Here is an 18,093-nt window from a genome sequence, read left to right as displayed (position 1 = left end):
GTCTTGTTCCACCAGGATATTGAGTTTCCTCGCAAATCTGTCATTGCTCTGGCTGTATTGCACGAGTGCAGCTTTGAAATATTGGACCCTCCCTCATATTCACAGATCTAGTACCATCTAACTTGCACCTATTTCCTATGCCTGGCTTGCATCCATTTTCCCACCGACAGTGATGTCATTCCTGCAGAGAATGCATTCCTGGAGGCTCAAGATAAACTTTCTTCGTAGTTGGAATTAACGCACTGCAGCATTGGTGGAAAAAGAGTGACTCCAAAGGGGACTGTGTAAAAGTAACATTTTACTAGACTCCTCAAATAAATCCTTCATACCTAGAGGAAGAAATTTTCAAACGCCTCTCCTATACTGAAGTCCCTCAAATTTGATTGCTATACACTGTGCTGCCACTTTATTAGGTACACCTATCTAATAGCGTGTTAAGCCTCTTTTAGCCTTCAAAACAGCCTGAATTCGTCTAGGCATGGATTGAACAAGATGTTGAAAACGTTGTGCAGGAATGGAGAACCATGCAGACATCAGTGTGTCACGCAGTTCCTTGAGATTCGCCTGCATCGAACAGCCCTTTCCAGTTCATCCCAAAGATGTTCAATAGAATTGAGATCCGCGGACTGAGCGGGCCACTGCAGCAAAGAAAAGTCATTGTCATGTTCCTGGAACCATTCCATAGTGATTCGGGCTTTGTGCACCGGCGCATTATCCTGCTAGAAGTAATCATCTGACTGAGGATAAACTGTCAACATGAACGGATGCACTTGGTCACCAACGATGTTTAGGTACGATGTGGCATTCAGACGTGAATCTATGAGTATCAGTGGACCCAACGTGTGCCAAGAAAACATTCCCCACACCATAATACTGCCCCCACCACCTTGCACAGTAGTCGTCAGACATGACGGGTCCATGGATTCATGTTGTTTTCGCCAAATTCTGAGCCTTCCATCAACATGATGCACCAGGAACTTCGACTCGTCAGACCAAGAAACTGTTTTCCAAACTTCTGAGTTGCATTCAAAGTTGTCACATTGAATGCAACTCAGGTTGAACTGTTCTATTGGAAGGTTAAACATCATCTCATGACGTCATGCAGTTAGCTTTCGTGAAGAGTTATCGATCACTTCTTTCAGTTCTACCAAAAGCACGTGTACCTCTCGAACTTACACTGAGTGATCACTGAATTATGACCACATACCTAAAACTTCATAGGTCCTCCTTTTGCCCTCAGTAGAGCAGCTATCCGACGTGGCATTGATTCAACAAGATGTCGGAAGCGTTCGGGGGGTATGGCCAACCAAGCTGTGTATAATGCCGTCATCAATGCAGGTATTTTTATTTTATTAATAACAAGATACACAACAGGTAACCATTAACAGTGTATCTGAGATCAGAACAATAAACATAATAACAATAATATGAAATCCAACAGGACGATAAACATTGATATAGATTCAAGCATTAAAACCATATGTACAAAAGAGGACTGCATTAAATTAAGTTACAGGTAAAAATAAGTAATAATTAATCAGTTAGAGAATAGAAAAATAATAAAACATATAATAATAATAAACTACAATAATTAAATGAGAGCTTGGCATTTGAAGTGAAGAGGCAAACTTGTGGATGGAGTTCATCAGTGACTGGGAGTTGTCAAAGAAGGCAATGAGAGAGTCATTTGCTGATTCTGTTCAGTGGACTGAACTTCATAAAATCCGTGGTGACAAAGTCAATGCGAAACGGTGTAAGGTTTCTGAATTGTCTGCAAGGAGCATTGAAGTTGATTTTCGTGAGGATATCAGATGCTTCATAAGTTCCAGTGATTACTTTGGCTAGAAGGGTGATGTCAGCAGTAAATTTCTGGTGCACAGAGGCCTCAGATGAAAGTAATCACACAGCGAGTCATAATACACTGAGTGATAGAATAGAGGATTGCGGTACGTAAGGTAACGGACAAAATTTTTTTGGACTGCTTCAATTTTGTTAGTTAAAGTCTTTGTGTGAGGATTCCAGATGGGTGAACTGAATTCAAGGATTGGCAGAACAATAGTTGTATAAAGGATAACCGCATATCTGTAGTTTTTGAACTTTTATGTGTTCCTTTGATGAACCCCAGTGTTTTGAATGCTTTTCTGGTGATTTTAAGGACATGAGCATCGAATTTAGCACTGCTGGAGAAGAGAATCCCCAAGTCGTTAACTTGGTCACACCTTTAGATGATCACAGAGTTAGTACTCCGTATTTATTGGCTGTGGAGATATGCCGGATGAGAAAGAGATTACTTTGCACTTCGAGGGGTTAGCAGACAAGACATTCAAAGATAGCCACAGAGAGAATTTATTGAGAGCACATTGAAGCTGTTGAGAATCGATAATCTCCTTCACTGCTGAGTAGATCTTAAGATCATCTGCATAGAGAGCAACTTGAACATCGGAGGTGTAGATGAACGAAGGAAGATCATTTACGAAAACAATGAAGAGAATGGGAGCCTTGTGGTACTCCACTTAGTGGTATAAAACAGTCTGAGTTCACTTGATTGATTATAATGCTCAAGGAACGATGCATAATATAGCTGCGTAGCCATGAGAGCAAAGGGTCACGGATACCATATAGCTTAAGTTTTTCCAGAAGTTGTTCGTGCGGGACTTTATCAAATGCCTTAGATATGTCTGTATAGACTGCATCAACTTGAAGGTAGTTATCAAGAGCTTCAGAGGTGTATTGCCAGAAAAGAAGTAAATTTGTGACTACTGACTTGCCACTGCAGAAACCATGTTGATTCTGATCAATGAAAGGCCTGAACAATTCGAAGAGATGTTTGTGTACTGCTGTGTCGAAGAGTTTAGCCAGGCTGTTTTGCAAGGTTATGGGTCTGTAATCAGTTACATCATTTTTATCACTTTTTTTGAAAATAGGAACTATATTGACCTGCTTAAAGTGCTTAGGATACTTCCCCAGTCTGAGGGACAAGTTGAAGATATGCAGTATGAGGGGTTTTGAGATAGTGACAGTCATTTTCCAAAATAAGCCTGGAATGTCATCTGGGCCTCTAGTATAGTCATTTCTCATACTTTTTAATGCCGAATTTAAATCTTCATCAGTGATAAAGGGGTTAATGAGGATATCATCTTTAACAGGTATGAAGACAGGAAATGAGGCAGGTCTCAATGCATCATTTGTTTGAATTCTGGAAAAATGTTTGGCAAACTCTTGAGCAATACTGAGCAAATGGAGGTGATTGGTGTATCCAAACGCCTGATATGCCTTTCCATAGTGTCCCACAAGTGCTCTATGGGATTGATATGGGTGCAGTTCGGAGGCCAATCGATATGCTGAAAGTCAGAACTGTGTTTTTCAAACCATTCCTGCACAACAAGTGCCCGATGGCTCGGCGCATTGTCATCTTGAAAGACACCATCGCCATTCGGAAAAAAGTGTAACATAGCGGCGTGTACACAGTTAGCAAGCTTTGTTTGTTTGGTTTTTAGGAGCATTAGCAACTAAGGCCATATTGCTCCGGGATATGCGGTGGTCATTCCTTGACCTTTCCGCATCTTCCGTATTTGGTGGTGACGGGCTCGAACCCCGGTCTAATCAAGAAGCGTGTGCTGCGCACTGCTGCTCCTTCCCACCTGGCTACGGAGGCGCCAGTCAGCAAGCAGTTGATAATATCGGAGACCACTGACACGTTGTTCCACATGTACCAGGGGTCCAAGTTCCTGCCAGTGAAACATGCCCCGCACCATACAACTGCGTCCACCGGCCTGCACTTTTGATACCATTCCTAATGGATCAAGAGCCACATGTTGTTGACGCCCAAATCTGTACACAACCATCCACGGTGTGGAGTAAATAACGTGACTCTTCTGACCAGCACACCTTCTTCCAGTCTTCTAAAGTCCAACTTGCATGCTCTTTGCACCAGGTAAGTCTTTTACGCCGATGAACCTTGGTTAGGAGAGGATGCCGTAGGGGTCGTCTGCTGGTATAGTCCACAGGTGCGAGCGTGCGACTCATGGTGATGCCAGATATTGTTACGGGTTGGCCCATGTTGTATTGGGTAGCCAACTCTTCAACAGTGCTGCGCCTGTTCGCATATACGAGTCATCGGACCGGGCGCTCACTTCTAACATCAACCTTTCGCTGACCTTTGCAGTTTTGCCGTCGGGTCGTTGTTTGACCATTTTGACGCCAGTCCTGGTACACTTTAACTACGGCGGCTCTCGAACACCCCACCAGTTTAGCCGTTTTGGAAATCGAGACACCAGCTCGTTGAGTTCCCACAATCTGTTCTTTATCAAAATCCGATAAATCCTTCCTTTTACCCATCACTCTCGGAATTTTACTGCCTTCTGAACCACTGAAACCTGATCACGAGGCCGCCGTAGCCTAGTGGTCAGGCGCGCAGGTGCATAAGTACACGTGCCTTGAGTGACCGGGGTTCAAGCCCGTGACTACTGAATACGGTGCTGTTTCTTGTAATTTGTCTATCTTGTGAACGTCTCTGACCATTTGGTCGTCCCGGAGTATAAACAGAAAATTTATTTATTTATTTATCTGTGCTACGTATGGCGACTAACTTCGTATTCTCGTACCTCATGTGATCAACGGGTAGCATTCAGTTTTCATAGGGGTGGTCATAATACGGTGATCATAGTGTTTAGGTGTTTTTTTGACAAGCGGCACCGGTGCTTTCGCACAACTCCGCATCACTCAGTGTATATGCAATTAAAGTACTTAGCCTATGAATATTCACTGTTGAAATGTAATAATAAAAAAAACATTTGACATTGATGCGCCAAACTACACAGCTGGCTAATGAACTGCAAAAGGATTCCCAGATGGAGGCGTCTTGCTTACCATGAAGATGCTGACCGGTACGGTACCTTCTCCTGAATACCGGACAATCTCTATGTTTCACATTCACTTCGTATGATTGTTTGTTTGTTTGTTTTGGATTTTATTGGCGCATTAGCAACTAAGGCTATAATGCGCCAAGTCCAACTTCGTGTGATCAGCAATCAGCTCGGTGGAAGATTTCTTCCAGCTTAAGCGCCTCCAATAAGGTAATTCCTCCTAACTTCGAAGTCGACCTAGATAAATTTGAAAATGATACTAAAGGTGGGTAACCTGTTGCTACTTGGTTTTCTAGTGTGAAGCTTGGACACTTAACTTCCTGCTATAAATCCGAGTATACGTATGATGGACATACAAGTGACACCGCAACTTAATTTTGTAGCCTGATCTCGCTTACTCTGCCAATGATGTGGTTATCTGGAAAGTCTTGGTTTTTAATATGGTCGTGCTGCGATTATATCTCAATGGGGACTGAAACATTTTGATTTCAATTGCATATTTCATTAAACTTTAATCAATAAATGATGTAATACCCCTGGAAATAGGGAGCACTTAAGATTATTTATTTATTAAATAAATAGAGAAGGATAATCATACCTGATAAATCTCCATCGGGTTGAATCAGAGGGTGGCATAGTACGAACCCGGCTTCTTCTTTAGTTTCGGGAACTCCATCTGGAAATCGTGCATCCTGCGAAGAAGAAAGTGCAAAGAAGTGTTTACCACCTAAACACTGACTACTCCTGATACTAATTGCAGTTATGGTTATTGCATCAGCCATCATTGTAACTTTTTAAAATTCAGAAGGGTTGGGTTCTTTAAGTAATGTGAACAAACAGAGGTCAAGCAGCGTCAATATTGAATGTGTGTGTTAATTGCATGAATTCCAAGAAAACTAATTCCTGGATAAACAGCATTTCTCTTTACGAAGCTGCCTAAAATTTCGAAGACAGGACAAAACTGAAGTTCAACCCACAACCGAATGTCAAAATGGCATTTAGCGCACACTGGAACAAAAACGAAGTAAACTTACAATCCCGTCTATTATGGTCCGTACTGTCTCTCTGGTCCTTGCCACGTGGGCTGCCAGCGTGGTTCCCTCTTCAACATTTGTCTTCTCGGTATCGACGTCCTCCACCCTACAAAGAAAGAACATTGCAAATATTTAATTTCAGAAGGAACGGAATAATTTTTTGACTTTTACATTTTATGTCTGCAAAGGTGTGGAAGGCTTTTTGACAGTTGGTCTTGGTGACAAAACCTGGATGCGCTATTGAAATTATTTTCAGTAGTTTACTCCCAAAATATTTTCTATTACTTGTAAGACATAAAATCTTACAAGTATATTTCTCTTAGCAAGAATAGTAAGTGGACGTAAAGTATTTAAGGAATAAATAAAACATCATTACGGAAATATTTCCATTATTGGGAGTAAGCCTGGAATTGTATGGTTGGGTGTGGAACTAGATCTGTCGCATTAATCTTGAAAAGGATTGGTGCGACAGACGGACAAGCAGACAAGTATACATGACTATATTTTATCATTAAGGTACAAGTCATGTTTGGGTAAGTTTAATCTAGAATAATACCCAAAACTTTATGTAAGTCAACCATGAAGAGAAAGAGAGTGTGACCAAGCCTTTTAACAGTCGGAGGCCGGAAAATGTTAAAGTTGCCCTTAAATAAAGAAGCTTAGTCTTATCAGGAGAAATGGTAAGTTTATTAACGTATATAATAACAGACCAAGAACATAGATCTAGATCATTCATGATGTTACTGGCAGCACTTTCCAAAGAAGAACGAGAATTACCAAGGACGAGAAGCGTCAGATCATCGGCATACGTGAGCTTAGAAGCATTGGAAACGAATGGACCAAGCAATGAACCTGGTGAGGATCCTCAAGAGACAGAGCGATTAAGTTGCTGAGTACGAGAAATGACATAAATAGAACGGTGGAGAAAGTAGTTGCAGGTTAAGTTGTGGAGTTGTGAGGAGCATAGAGCAACCCTGAGGTGAGCAAAAAAACTGTCCCACCAAAGGCTCCAGAGTAATCTATGAAAATAGTCATAGAATATTTAAACGTGCAGTTGTTTCTCTGGAAAGAAGTTCAACGAAGGCCTCCTCAGTTCCACGCCCTGGACGAAAACTAAACTGGTCACAGCATTTCAAACAGTGTTCAGTAAAAGACAATCTAGACCGGCAGCAATAAGTCGCTCAGGGTTTTACCCAGGTTGTATAATAACGCAATAGGACGATAGGCCCTAGCAGAAGTAGGAGTTCCAGATTTAGAAATTAAAAAGGACAGGAAAATTTGCCTAGCGTGTCACAAAGACGGATTGAGTTTGTGTAGTCGCTCCATTAAATGCCCTCGAGATTATCAATTCCAGGACAACTATTATTATTGATTTCAGAGATTGCCGAATCAGCCTCCGCCTAGCTGAGTTACTGATCACTGAAGCAAGGAGTGGTGTGCGCAACCAACAGTAGCAATAACATTATTAAGCTATTGATAATAAACAGTGATATCAGAAGTGGATTCAGAATAACATAGCTCTGTTGACAGATCTAATTTGTAGATGAATAGGAAGATCACAGCAGAGGTCATCTGAGGGAAGAAGTGCATCAAGTAAAGCATTGATATACCTGTCCAAGTCAGAGTTTTGGCAGTGTGAGAGTCAACAGACAGGTAAATTAACCTTGTTTCCGGAGAGACGATGAATTGTTCTAACTTATCTGTTAGAAAAATTATCTGTTCTCCAAGTGGATCTTTTACTGCCTTTTATGGCCTTGACATATTGCCTTTTGAGGTCGCGATATTCGTTTTTAAGCTGCTCAACGTCTGCGGTTAGCCAGGTGGTACGATGTCATTGGAAGGAACGGCGAGCACGAAACACACGACGGCGTAAGACGGTCAAGTCATGACTCCACCACTGTGTTGGATGTTTAGGCAGCACTTTTCTCTTAGCAGCACGAGAACTTAGCAACAGGCCTTGAACGAAGTGTCCTGGGCATACAATGCATAGTCAGATGCAGAATAATTAGCGATAGTATTGATCATAGAGTCCGAGAATGAGAATTGAAGAGCGTCATAAAAACGAGGCCAAAATATACGTTTAAGGGAAAAGCAGCGAAGGTCCTGCAAGAGGAAAAGAAGTATCTGGAAAGAAATATTTAATCACAAAGGAAATAGCTCTGTGATCACCAGAGCAAATTCCAGAGTTAACAGACCAATCATGAAAGCATTGGCACATGCAGTCACAGTTATGTCCATATTACACTCTCCACATGTAGAGCTGAAGGTACGTCAGGTTGGTTGAGTGAAACAAGGTGATGAGAGAGTAAGGATTGTTCAGTAAGTTTTCCTTTAGTGTCAGAAGAAGATGAAAACCATAGTTGAGAATTTGCATTGACACCTGACGTGATGAAAAGGTGTGCGCAACCAACAGTAGCAATAACATTATCAAACTATCGATGATAAACAGTGATATCAGAAGAAGGTGGACAGTATAAAGAAACTAAAAAATAAGAAATGCCAAAAGTCGAAACATGAATGCAGACATTATATATTATATGGTGTAAGGCTATTGATTTTGACACCATTCAGATTAGCGATTGTTATAACAAATGCAGGACGCGGCTCAGCATGATGAGACTGAACGATACGCATGGACAGAGGATAGCCAGAAAAATCTGCCTTAATGAAAACATTGTTCTTGAAGAGCCAGTATGTCAAACTGGTGAACATCCAGATATTGCCGAACTTCATCTGCAACTAGAAGAGACTTGTGTGTATTAAGTTGAAGGATACGTAAGTTAGAAGTGATAGATCTGTCTTCAGGAGAAGAATGGCTATAAGATGTATTTCTTAATCTTATCAGTTCTTCAGCTCTTATGAGCTCTGGCAAGTGTAATATTTCGTCACCGACACAAAAGATCGAAATTTGTGGGCAGTAAATCCAATATAGGGACGTTGAAACTTGAATATTAATTTATATAGACGAGGAGAAACGGCACTGACCCAATGTACATTACTTTTGGATACAAATTTAATGGTAAATCGAAAAGTCAATCCCTTGGTAAGATCCTCAAGTGTAATATCGAGGTCTTGCAGATTTTTGAAGTAAAACACTTCAAGAAACTCTTCTTTGGATAAGTCCTTCTCCACGTCAAAAATAAGTAGGGCCGGGTTAGATTTTTTCGGGAGTGATGAGAAAATCCCGACTTTAGACAAAGCTGTAGCAATCCAATCTTTGCTGGACCAGCCTCAGAATCAGGTTCTATAACCCTTATTACGAGTAAGCCTCATAGCTTTATTAGTTATAAATATACTTTAATTTATTTATTAAGTAACCTTTAAAGCAAGAAAATCCTTTTAACAAGAAAATCCTAATAATTCTTCGAATAAATGCAATGCCTTTAACGAAACTGCTCGCAGGTTGTTCCATGACAAGATATTTATATAGCCACATTATTCTTTTCAAGTTCAATATTAAAGTTAAAACTATGCTGAACTGACAAAAGCTAGAAAATACGTTAGGCTTCAGCAGTCAACCAGAAAAAAAGGGGTGGGTGGGAATTTACTGCAACCGAAGCAAGTAAATTCCTAACCTATTGTACTAGTCTTCTTGTCTCTCTTGGGAAATTAAACCTTAAGGGGTTCTCTGCGGCAAGTGTTGTCACGTTTCGCACTTCAAGAAGAAAATAGATCACCACCCCAAGCACTTCTTCGTCGAGGTTTAGAGCGGCGAAATAAAACAGTCACGAAGCAGCACAGCAACAACACACTGGTCAGCGGCAGTGGCAATGAAGAAATTAAGTTTACAAATACGTAACTTACTTTAGGAGAAAGATTCAGTATAAAGAAGAAGCGATCAGACATTAAGAACAATGATCAAGCATCATGCAACAACTAATTAACATAGAATGCAAGGGAGGAAAATTTAGTATAACTAATAAACACAAGCGCGAAAACAACGTGACTGCACACACATCAAGCCACAAAGCAGGCTTCCGGGGTTAATGGGACAGAAACCACTAACTTCCTTGCATAGAGGCCACTTGAAACGAGCCTTCTTGACACAGTCCAGTTTACAATGTTTTCACCTGGACCGCAGTAACCTCAAGAGACAGTTGATGACAGTATATTGTAGGGTTCCGTCTTGCTGTTAGAGCCAGATAGCGGTCTGCTCTGGTTGAATTAACCCTCGGGCAACCTTGCCAGCACTTCTTGTAATGGTTCCTATCTCCTGAAACTGCTTCCATATAAAAAAAAAATTACCGGGAGACCACAAATTTATTGGGATCGCCCGGTAATTTCTTATATAAACCCTTATTGCTATCTACGCCTGAGACCGACTAACTCAGCCACGGAGTGAAAAAAAAGTCCATAAAAGTTCCTCGAGTCATCGACGGGATTCGAAACCGGGCCTTTTCCACCCGGTGTGGGAAGGACGGTGGCGATACCACTGTGCTACCCTCGCAACTGCTTCCATAGTACCGAGATGACACTGAGCGACACGTTAAGCCAACGTGCCAACTCGGTCTGCGACGGCCCAGCTTCAAGTCGTCCAACTGCCAACCATCTCAAAGAATCATCTAAACGACGATGACTTACCATCCTGAGTAGTGGAGATGTGGCTATTCCACTGAGCAAGCCAAAAAATAGGCATGAAGGGACGTGTTTACAACCTATGTTTTTATAGTCATTAAAATTTGCATAATGTGCGGTTCTGTAAGGTGGAAAATTGATTTCTATTAGATCACTATTTATATTGTATTATTACTGTTAACCCCTGGCCTGGTGGCCGTGAAGGGCAACATTGCAATGTATTGCAATAAAGATTATTGCAATAAAGATTTCTTATTCTCGGAATTTGCATGCCAGGATACCTATTATATAAAATATTCACCTTCGGCGACACTGTTCACTGTAAAATATTCATGAAAAACTTTTTGTTCTGTTAATTTTGTTGAGCAGTGTATAATCTGTAATTTTGTAACTTTATTTTTGGCTGAAAGGTTTCGGTGATGGCCAGAAGAATGGGCTGTCTGTACTTCTTGTCTTTCACCAATTTGTGCATGTCGCAATCTATTTTGCTGAGTGTCTCAAGCAGTTGGTTGGGAAGGAATGTCTGCCAGGGAAGCTCTTAATATGGCTGACGAGCATCGGAGTGGATCTGAGACGAGGTAGTGGGATCCTCCAGGAGCACCAGTACTGGGGTGGGAAATCAATCCCAGAAGCATTTTAGCAGTGAATAAGATCCTCCTTTCAAAAATAAAGGAGGACATTCTTCTGAAAGACACAAACAGCACGGCAGATGAATTTAGTTATTCTGGTGGCCTAGATATAATAGTTTCACGTTGGTGGGAGCTGCTGAGGACTAAATTTCGGAACCGTACAATATTGCTGGATAAATTGAGGTTACTAGGAACGTTCTGAGGCGACAATTTCTGCTTGGCCGCCCACCTAAGCCGAGAGAACTTTGTGGTTGCCATGTCAATGTGGCTGTTGAATGTCACTTGGCATCAGAGACGACGCCGAGTTCGCCGTGGGACTGCACATTTGGAATTCCAGTTCCTCCAAGAGACAGATTCAGTTGTGAAGGATTGTGTTTTAATGAGAGTTTTGCGAACTTCAGCGGATTTATTTCAAGATTAACAATTATTATTAGAATTAATTATTATTCTTCAATGTTTCTGAGGGTTGCATTTATGGTAATCGTAATTTGGACGAAAAGCTTTAGGCCGTCTGCATAACTGACTGTATTATTGTTGGATGAATTCAGTGGTGCTATTACGGTGGTGAAAAGGACGCCTGACAAGACTCCTCCCTTAGGACCACTTGCAGTGATTTTTCGAGAGAGGGTGAGGTTATTGGCTCGTAGCACAAATGTTCTTTCCTGGATCAAGGCACCTAGGAACCAAAGCATGTCTCCCGATATATTGTAAAAATGCTGTAATAGAAGAAGTAAAGCTGGTATGGAAATTGCATCAAAAGCAGTATGGATGTCGAGGTAAGTGAAGGCCGATTCTGCCTTTTGTTCACGCTCTCGAAAGATGGACCACCTGGTTGCTGCTCAGTTTGTGATGATTGATTTGCCAGGGATTGCATAATGAATATTGGCTGGCTTCGTTGGGAGATCTGATTTGTTACAGTTGGCAGTAAGGCCTTTTCTATATTTTTAAGAGGCTTTATGCACAGCAGATAGGCCTTTATTGGTCGAATTTCGATGAAAGTTGCTCTTTAGGGATAGGACGGACCTTGTATCTGTACCATAGTGGGGGAAAGAAGTGGTGTTCAAGGCACTGATTATAGATGAAGAGGAGCTGGTCTGTGATAAGTGGCTGAGACATTTTACCATGAATTGTGGTAAAATTTTAGTGACTGGGGTGTTCACTGCATTATTACGAGACACTCACTAACAGAGCATCCTGCAAGAAAGTGCAAATACATCGACATGAATAACCTGACCAAAGTATTGAAACAAGACCGATACTGTTCTATTCTAAACTACCAAGATAAAGTTTCATATTTGTTAAATGCAACCAATTAAATCTAAATGAATATTTTTCTGATTTGCAGAACACTTACTCCATCTTGTCTTCGTACATAAATAGGTTCAATTCCTGAAAAGAATGAAAATATTGTTAGTTTAGACACTTTAAATATTAATTTTAAAGAACTCATTTATTCAAAAATATATATTTGAGAGAGTAATAAAGTTAGCAGGTTCATTGGTTTCGAATGATGAAATAGTCTTTACTTTAATTATCAAAAATTCATTTGAACTAACTTGAAACATTCCTTATGCGGTGACGAGCTTTCGTAATAGGAGGGTTATTGTAGATATTCTAGATTAAACTTTCAAAAAGAATATTAGTGCTTTTCTTGAGATACGTAAGCTGTAGATGCTAAATCTCTTTAATTAAGCAAAGTGTATTTATTACACAAGGAATCGTTTCCACTCACTGATATCAGACCAACGACATTACAAGATTCCACAACCTCCCTAAAGAAAGAAAATGTAAAGTAAGCCCTAACGTTAATTAGTGGCTTTAGTGGCTTTAGGTATCATACACTGCTAAGTAAACGAACTGATTATGTGCCATTTGTAATAAGGAAAATCCCATAAATTTTCTGTTTGCTGGAATACGAATGAATGAATATACTCTCAGAGAGAGAGAGAGAGAGAGAGAGTGCGTGAAATCAGATTAATTTCAAGCATTGAAATGCTTGCAGCTCTTATTTCTCAGCCAAGAATATGGGAGCCCTACAGTTGGCTTGTAGGGCACCCATAAAAAAGTATGCTTTCCGAACAGTTGCCACTTGGTCCAGCGACCAACTGTGCTGCAGTTGATAGCAACATCCAACGAATGTTTATGGTGGCAGACACTTTTGACTAATGTTACGGTATGATCACGTGTGGGAGGACGATATAGTGAAAATAACAATACTGTAGAATAAATAGTTTTGTAAAAAAATGTGGAGCATTACTTTTGACTGAACCCCGGATTGTTTGCATTTTTAAAGCCATTAGCAATACACACTTGACAATAAAGTAATACATTCACTTGCACACTGTACCATTCAGAGAAAGTTAGAGCATCTAATCTTTGAAATCAGTCAGTGGCATCCTTCCAGTGATAGATCCAGATCCAGCATAAATCGCTATAAATATGTAATATTTTGCATTCTTGCTCCAGGTATACATACTATGGTTACTTTTCGCCTATTCTTCTAAAACAGATGTTGCCACTTCTTCAGTGAGGAAATCCCCTCAGAATCAGAAACCCCTGTGATCAATTATCTTCCCTGATTGTTAGTTACCGAATTATCTCACCCATTGACTTCCTAACTTTGTTTCCACCAACCTTTTTCAGGCCTGGCGTAATATAGCCCAAGAATGTCCAAGAACTCATATCATGATGCAAACAGACCCACGGCTAATGTTCACTAAATTTGCTATAAAGGTGGAAATCACATTGTGGCAAAGATATTAGTCTTCCATCTGTTAGGTCATTGTGTATCTATGATATTTCCCATCATATGATGTGAAATACAGCTTTCGTCTCCTCATGTATTTGTTTTGCTTCTTTGCCTGGCAAATGAAGAAATTTAATAACGGATTGAACCTCAGCATTCTTCAGGATACCACCTCTCGTTTTTATGGCTCAAGTCAAGTATTTCATTTATTTGAAGAAAAGATAAACTTAAGACTGTTTACATTTTTATGCAAACATATTCAAATATTTCTAGATGAGAGTAAATACCTATTGGCCGTCCCTCGTATTATCGCTTCTGGGAAGTTACATTATTCAGTTATAATACTATTTATTATAAGGAATTGTAAAGTTAAAGAATAAAATAAAGATTGAAACTACAAAATCTTTAAAAAAGTCGTAATACTATAATTAGTTGAAGAGAATATGATAAAACCACATCTAGTTCTCCACTTCACGCTCCACTGGAATCGAGCATTACCACATTCAGACGACTGGATAAGTCTTCATTTATACAGAGAACATTGGTGTTATTCAGTATATCGATCTGATAATTACAATATGTACACAGATACCGTTATTCGTGTTATTTGATAAGTTCTAAGTTAGTACTAATTTTCTCTAAACTTGCGAACATTATTCAACACTGACTTCTAGGATATACGCACACTGCTCAAAAAAATACAATCTTTTGTATTAAGATGGCCGCAGACAGAATATACAAAATCCACTTGTTTCAGAGAAAAACAGGAACAGCTGGTTGCAGTGGTGCCAAGAGCGTCGTGATTGGACAATGGAACAATGAAAGAAACAATGTCAAACGAATCAGGATACACTTTGTTTTGCACTGATGGTAGGCAGAGAGTAGGGCGAGAACCTCACGAAGAAACGATGGACTCTGCTTGCCTTGTTAAGGAAACCCAAGCATGTGGAGGAGGCATCATGGTATGGGGAGTGTTTTGTTGGCACGAACTGGGTCCGTTGATAGTCGAATGTCATCCAGGAGGTATCTGAATTTTGTTTGAGATCCACTGCACCCTGCAATGTTACCCTTTTATCCCAAAGGTGACGGCCACGTTGTGAATGACAATGCAACTGCACATCGTACCAGAATGGTTCGGAGAACGTGACACGGATTTCCACTATCTTCCCTGGCCTCCACATTCATCTAGTCTCAATCCTATCGAGGTTGTGTGGGATATGCTGGAGAGAGTTATTTGGCAACGAAGTCATCTTCCTTCCTTGTTGCAGCTGCGCGATATTTTGGTGGAGGAATGGTTACAATTAGCTCAAAACTTATAGAATCCGTGCCGCTCTGCACACTTGCTGTTATTCGAAAGAAAGGCAACCCAATTCGATTCTGAATAAAGGTTCGTATTTTTTGGCCAGTGCGTGTATGTTTTTTACTTTATTAATACTGCATTGCTTGTCTTGTCGCCAAGACCTTATTATTGGCATATCATATTTTTCGAAATCTTACCTGCGTGTGCTTGTCATACAGGTAGAGGTTCCAGGAATCGGCATTAACAGCAGATGCTATAGTGTCTGAAAGCTCAGAAAGAACATGGGCCTTGCTGGGTTTAATGTACAGACTGCTGGTAAGCTCTTGCAGCATCTTCCTCTTGTCAGCGTGGACGCAGAACTGAATACAAAAAAGAAATAAATACACCGATTTTTCCCACCTTTTAAGAAATAATATGAACATCATAACTCCTACGTATCAATAATTATGAAACGGCTGGAACAGGTAAAATGAGACGCCCTTTTAAGATAATATGCTTTAGATTTTTCGTGTTTAAAAGACTTCGGTTAATTTTTTATTGATACACACGTAACGTAACATTCAAACTGGAATCCACTTATACGCATTATCTCTTACAGCAATCCAACTTCGAATGTCGCACACAAAGCGATGTCTTTCGTAATCTCCCGCTTAACAATTAGCATCTCCTACGTCCTCTCTCTCTCTCTCTCTCTCTCTCTCTCTCTCTCTCTCTCTCCATGAAAGGATTAATGGTAATGCTTTCAGCTTGAAACGAACACGCTGATGCGATTAAGGAGAACCGTATACCTAGAGATCTTTTAGTAACCGGTGTCTGTAACACGACTGGAGAATTGAGGACAATACATTTTGACATAAATGGGGACACAATACATGTCATGCACGAATGGACACAGTGCCGGACTAAGTCCATAAGTCAGGGATTTTAATGGCGAGCAGGGATTTTGAATTAGCATCGTAGCTTAAACGTCCACTGTTTATGGACTTGAATGTTACATCGGCAGGAAAAGCATTCGCGCGAAACTTATACGTTCATTGCATGATGTAACTTTATCATTCCAATTAAACATGCAATTCGTCCCTTAAGAGAAGCACACAACAACAAACATACAAATGTTTTAATGTTTGCTGTGTACTTCTCTTAAGAGACGAGTTGCATATTTGCAGGCCACGCTGACCATTTTTGGCAGGTTCTGAACTCACAAACTTGTGCGAATGAGGAAAAATGGACAAAATCAATCGCCGTTTAGTCATTCAATATTTGGGGGAAAAGGCACTAACGCCAAAGGAAATTCATGAGGAGATAGTCACAGCATTGGGGAAGGTACTTCTGCCTACTCTTTCTATTGGTTAAGAAGTGGGCAGCAGAATTTAAAAGAGGGAGAGAGCCTGGAAGATAACCCAGGTTGTAGAAAACCTAAATGTCCATCACCCCAGAAGTTGTTGATCGTGTGCATGATCTGGTGATCGAAGAGTAACAGTTCAGTACATTGGTAGCGTCTTGGGCACCTCATCTGAACGTGTGTACTATATAATAACAGAAATTCTCCGCATTAATTAGCATCAGCACAATGGGTCATAAAGTTGTTGAGAGCACACCAGAAACGCACAGAAGTTGTCAAGTGAACATTTGTATCGTTTTCAAGCAGATACAGCACATTTTCTTGGCAAGGTTCTGTTTTCCACTTTGGAAAAACGAACAGTCCAAAGTGGAAACACAGAGCTCTTCTGCACCTCCAAAGAAATCTAAGTGGATTCCTTCTGCTGTGATGGCATCAGTTTTTGGGACGCTAATGGAGTGTTGCTTAAAACAAAAACAAACTATAATTTTTAGGCCACCCGAATAATTAAATTCATCTGCCATGCTGTGTCTTACGTCTGTTAATTGCGTGTGTTCTATGGTCGATTTGTCTGTTTTGCTGGACGAAAAACCCCAGATTCTGAGGGGAAAAACCTTGCTATCCACGCCTGAGACTGACTAACTCAGTCACGGAGTGAAAAAGCCCATTAAAGTTCCTCGCGTCATCGACGGGATTCGAACCCGGGCCTTTTCCACCTGGTGTGGGGAGGACGGTGACGATACCACTGTGCTACCCACGCAGACTATTGAGTGTTGCTAGTGGTTTCTTTCAGAAAGGCCAGAGAGTCACAGGGCAGACCTTGTGAACTGTTTGCGTTTCTCAGCAGATTCCATTGCTGAGAAAAACTCAGCAATGGAATCTTATTCCCCCAGTACAAAGCGACTGCTCACAAGTCTGTCATTACCATGGCTGCGCTGAATTAGAGCTGCTTTGAAATATTGGACCATCTCCCAATATTCATCAGAACTAACACCATCAAACTTTCACCTATTTCGCTGTAGCAATCTTAATTGATGATACTGTGGATTGAATGGGCCGATTAATTATAGATTAATTATCTATAACCTGGACTTGGACACCTCAACCTGGACTTTGAACTCCCTTCTGTATGTATTTTTTTGCATTGTTTAATGTACCGTTTTAAATTAACTATAGATTGAACAGCAATGTTGCCAAATTTTGGGAGGAACCTTTTAATACAATAAATAAATAAATAAAATTTGAAAATATAATTGGCTTGCATCCGTTTTCCTACCGACACTACGTCGTTGCTGAACTGGATGGATTCTTGTATCTCCAAAAGAAAAATTTCTTTGAAGCTGTGGTCAACGCATTGTAGTATCGATGACAAACGTGTATTGACTCCAAAGAGGGCTGTGTTGAAAAGCGGCATGTACCAGACTTCTCATATAACCTCTTTATAATCAGGAGACGAGCTTTACAAATGCCCTTCGTACTGCGAGGTTCCAAAATACTCAGTTCTGATAAACTGCCTACTTCCATAGTCCAATCGTGAATCAATTCATATACAAAAGGAAGTTCAATTACTAGTCTTTTATGAAATAGATTAAGACAGAAAAACGG

General features: G+C 40.4%; 1 protein-coding gene across 5 annotated transcripts in view; it reads right to left on the bottom strand.

Annotated features, from left to right (window-relative positions):
- The window catches only part of LOC150081105 (putative 3',5'-cyclic phosphodiesterase pde-5), a 167,874-nt gene that overhangs the window by 45,097 nt on the left and 104,684 nt on the right, over positions 1 to 18,093 (bottom strand). For all 5 annotated transcript variants that reach the window (XM_090382156.1, XM_090382158.1, XM_090382160.1 and 2 more), the window contains 4 exons: positions 15,347 to 15,508; positions 12,458 to 12,492; positions 5,900 to 6,005; positions 5,464 to 5,557 (listed from right to left, as the gene is read on the bottom strand). In XM_090382156.1, coding sequence (XP_090238282.1) covers positions 5,464 to 5,557; positions 5,900 to 6,005; positions 12,458 to 12,492; positions 15,347 to 15,508 — 397 coding nt within the window. The remainder of the gene's footprint in view (positions 1 to 5,463; positions 5,558 to 5,899; positions 6,006 to 12,457; positions 12,493 to 15,346; positions 15,509 to 18,093) is intronic.

Source organism: Mastigoproctus giganteus, chromosome 9 (assembly GCF_048544385.1).
Source record: "Mastigoproctus giganteus isolate SK-2022 chromosome 9, ASM4854438v1, whole genome shotgun sequence".
In the NCBI taxonomy this organism is placed as follows: domain Eukaryota; kingdom Metazoa; phylum Arthropoda; class Arachnida; order Uropygi; family Thelyphonidae; genus Mastigoproctus; species Mastigoproctus giganteus.
The sequence above is the reverse complement of the archived record's forward strand: the minus strand, read 5'-3'. Positions and strand labels throughout refer to the sequence as shown.